The sequence below is a fragment of the Cervus canadensis genome, chromosome 7, assembly GCF_019320065.1.
Source record: "Cervus canadensis isolate Bull #8, Minnesota chromosome 7, ASM1932006v1, whole genome shotgun sequence".
NCBI classification, from domain to species: Eukaryota; Metazoa; Chordata; class Mammalia; order Artiodactyla; family Cervidae; genus Cervus; species Cervus canadensis.
Window position 1 is genome coordinate 22709173 of NC_057392.1, and position 4235 is coordinate 22713407.

The window sequence follows — 4235 nt, forward strand, 5'->3', positions numbered from 1 at the left end:
ACACATGCTTGCAGCTTAAAACCCACAAAATCCAAGATCACAGGAGGAGGAGTAAAGGTAGTTGTTTGTGGTGTTACCTGAAACACCTTCATCTGGCCTGCTTTCCCAGCAAGTGCCCCCTGCCTCCTGTTGGGGTAGTGGATCTGGGAGGCCACCGGCTTTGGCCGCCAGTCTGTCACATAAACATCACAGCGAATTACTTATGTAGATTCCTCAAAGTGGAATTTCTGGGTCGGAGAACACGTGTCCAACATGCTTGCAGAAGTCACCGGGTGGCCCTCAGGCTGGCCCCATGCCCATCGCACTCTGCCGGCAGGTGTGAGGACTCCTGTTCGCGGACATTTAGGGGGCTCAGGGTGTTACATGAGCCTGTGACCCAGCCTTCATCAGGGAGCACCGCCCAGGGCTTGCCCCGGCCCCTGTGGGCTCCACCAGCCAAGGGGCTACACCTGGTTCCTAGTGAGGAGGCTGACAGCCTTAATCGGGCATGGCCACTTGATGCCAGGTCCACCCACCCCCAAAGGGCCAGCCGTCCATGTTGCCCTAGGCCCTGCTCACCAGGCGGTGCCCCCCAAAGCAGCAGCAGCACGGGGTGTGATCTGGGAGGTAAAGCCCCAGGACTGGGTGGGCCTGACTGCCGGCAACCCGAGTTTTTGCTCCCCAGTGGCCCCCACACCCCACCAACCCTCCACCAGCGGGAGATACCCTCTTCTGCTTGGGGTGGCTACAGCCTGGGAGAGGCGGGCCCAGTGAGACTGACAGCTGCTGCATCTTGCAGGCCCCAGAAGAGCGTGTGGCACGGCTCAGACCCCAGCGGGCGCCGGCTGACTGAGAGCTACTGCGAGACGTGGCGGACGGACACCAGGGCGGCCACGGGCCAGGCCTCCTCGCTGCTGGCGGGCCGGCTGCTGGAGCAGAAAGCCGCTGGGTGCCACAACGCCTTCATCGTCCTCTGCATCGAGAACAGCTTCATGACCTCCTCCTCCAAGTAGGGCCTCTGCGGGCACCATGGACAGGTGGACTGACGAACAGAGTGCCAGAGAGGAGCCAGGCGCCAGGCAGGAGGAGCAGAATGCCCCCAGCCTGGGCAGAGAGCCTCTGCCGGCACCCCAGGGAGGGGACCTGGCTGGGACACTTGCCTGTATGGTTCACGTTTCATGTAATCCTCAAGAAATAAAAGGAAGCCAAAGAGTGTATTTTTTAAAAAGTTTAAAACTGCCTGGTGCTCAGACTTCCTTCTGGCCTTGTTTTGGCAAGAGGCCAACTCTGGAAACTTCTGCCGAGGGAGGTGCATTCCCAGGATCTCCTGGGTACCTTAGGCCGGGGTCGGGGGTGGTGTTTGAACGGCCCCAGCTTTTCTGTTTCCCAGAAACCCTTGTCCCGCCAACACCGGGCCATCTACAGAGAAGCCACAAGGGGGCGCTGAGACTTCACCACGTTTCCTCCCAGCAGCCATCCTGCGGAAGCTTCCAAGCTTGAGGCCCCACCTCTGACCTGGGCTTCTCAGCCCCACCTCCCCGGGCTGTGGCCCCTGTCTCCTCCTGCTGCTGCTGTGTGTGGCCAGTCCTTCCACGGGGGGGGGGGTGGGGGGGGGTGGGGGGTGGGGATCGTCTACGGTAAGCGACCCCTACGGCACAGAGCCTGACCTCAGCCCAAGATGTACTTTTTGAGGGGTCCATGAACCCGGCACCCGGTCCCTGGACCTCCTGCTCAGCACTAGCATCCCTTCCCCAGGGCGAGAATCACTGGTTCCGGCTCCAGCCCAGCTCTGCCCAGAAGTATGTCCAAGTCCCATCTAGGCCCAGATCCAGGCCCCCTCAAGTCCTGGCCAGAACTGCCTCTGGTTGAGCTTGGCACCAAGGTCCCAGGTCCACCTCTGCCGGACTTGGAGGCAAGGGGATGGCCACATGCACCTGCCCAGCCAGCTCTGAGATGGGCAAGGCTACATGGAGGGGTGGGGCCAGCCCCGGACTGGTGAAGGCCATGTGTGCTTGCTTGGTCCCTGCTCAGTACCATCTGCACCAGCACGTCTCCGTGGAAACCCACGGTGTGGCCCTCCCTCCTTGTGGGAGGAAAGGAGAGTACATTTGGGGGTGCACAAGGGCATCTCTGGGGGAGCTGATGGGATGGCCATGCTGGGATTTGCAGGCCAGAGCCCAGCTGCCCCAGGGCCTGCTCTCTGACCACTGTGACAGTAAACTGAGGGGCTGGTCCTGGGAGCTGTGTCTGTGGCTTCCCAACAGCCTCCAAATAAAAATGGCCATTCACACAGACGCTTGGTCTGCAGGAGCTCTATTCCTGCCTAGAGAATCCCATGGGCAGAGGAGCCTTGTGGGCTACAGTCGAGGGGGTCACACAGTCAGACATGACTAAACGACTGACACTTGCGTTTTCACTGTCAGGAGGCGAGTCCTTGTTTGGACTGCCCAGCTGGCCGATCCTGCCAAAGGGGTATACGCAGGTGTGCAAACATGCACGGATATGCATAGGTATGCACAGGTATATACAGGTGTTGCACACGTATATACAGGTGCGCAGACATACACAGATGCACATGGATACACAAGGGTTTTCAGATGTATGGTCATCCCTCAGCCCCAAGGGGATTGGTCCCAACAACCCTACAGATACCAAAACCTGCTCAGGAATTCTTATGTAAAATGGTGTGATTTTTACATGTAACCCATGCACATCCCTCTGCATATTCTAAATTATCTCAGATTACTTCTAATACCTAATACTGCGACCCCATGACTATACAGTCCATGGAATTCTCTAGGCCAGAATACTGGAGTGGGTTGCCATTCCCTTCTCCAGGGGATCCTCCCAACCCAGGGATCAAACCCAGGTCTCTCGAATTGCAGATGGGTTCTTTACCAGTTGAGTCACCACGGTAGCCCAGAAAAATGCTATAGAAACAGTTGTAAATACAATGTACACCATGATAACAGAGGCTGGAAAATGGCAAATTCTATTTTGCTTTCTGAAACTTTCTGCATTTAAAAATATACATATTTTTTCAATCCACAGTTGAATCCTCAGATGTGCATGGATATAGAGAGCTGCCACGGGTGTGCACTGGTGTGCACGGATATACATATACGTGCAGATATGTACAGGTGTGCATAGGTGTACATGGACATAAGAGGCACACAGATGTGAGCAAATACACATAGGTGCACACAGATGTGAGATATAGATACATGGATGTAATGGTTGGTGGAGGCCATAGGTGCCACACACCCATCTTCTCTCAGGTCTCCCTGGGGGCAGCCAGCAGCCTCACAAGCCCCTCAGAGCCATGCAGGGAGTCTGTGCCCTGGGCTCCTGACCCAGCCTCCCACAGCTGCTGCAGGTGTCTGACCCCTGAGGGGCACGCACTCAGCAGTGCGGGTGGCAGAGGCCGAGCAGGGCGCCAGCGACTGTGGGAGGCTGCAGGGGGAGCAGGAGGACCGGGCCACTGGGCCCGCCACACCAGGAGGGTGCTCCTGGGGTCCGGGGCAGGTCATGGGGGCCCGGAGCAGAGCCCTGCCTCCTGGGTCAGTAGCAGAGGCGAGCCCTCTTCCCTCGAGCCCCGCTGGTTCCCCGAGGATGGAGGAACCGGTGCTGGCTGCTGCCTCTTCCTGGCAGGGTCCAGGGGGCAGCTGTGGCGTCTCCCACGACCCAACCAGGGGACCACCCACCCTGACTGACCTGGTGGCTGTGACTTACCGCAGGTCCAGCCTCTTCTTCAACCCTCAGGGTGCCCCGAGATGCCCCGCTCACCCAAGCCAACCTCGGAGACCCCAGGGGCAGTCAGCTGGAAGCCCTCTGAAGTTGGAGCAGCAGCCTTTTCTGTGGACCTTGAATGAAGGCCAGAGGCCACAGGAGCCAGGATCAGCTCAGGTCAGGGTCCAGTCCTTGCCTGTGGCTGGGGACAAGGCTGGGTCCCTCCGCTGGCCTGGTGGACACATGGAATCAGGTGCCCCCTCATGTGGGTTGCGTGTCCACATCATGTGTCTGGGCATCACATCTCAGAGGGTGTACGACTGCCTCTCAGACGCCCGGGCAGCGCCCAGAGTGGCACAGGCAAGTCCCCTCCCGATTGTCCCCCAGGAAAGGGACAGCATCAACCCAGCTCTGAGCAAAGGAGGGAGAGGATCTGGGGTGAGGTCTGGAACTGAGGTGCTTCCACTGGACAGAACCAGCCCTCCCCCAGGGCCCAGTTTCTCCCCCAGAAACAAGCCAGATAAGGA

At 58.7% G+C, this 4235-nt stretch overlaps 1 protein-coding gene across 7 annotated transcripts in view; it reads left to right on the plus strand.

Moving 5' to 3' along the window:
* Positions 1 to 1215, plus strand: part of COL18A1 (collagen type XVIII alpha 1 chain) — a 96367-nt gene extending 95152 nt beyond the window's left edge. For all 7 annotated transcript variants that reach the window (XM_043474599.1, XM_043474600.1, XM_043474593.1 and 4 more), the window contains one exon: positions 779 to 1215. In XM_043474599.1, the coding sequence (XP_043330534.1) occupies positions 779 to 992 (214 nt within the window). In that variant the 3' untranslated portion in view covers positions 993 to 1215. The remainder of the gene's footprint in view (positions 1 to 778) is intronic.
* Positions 1216 to 4235: the final 3020 nt, after the last annotated feature.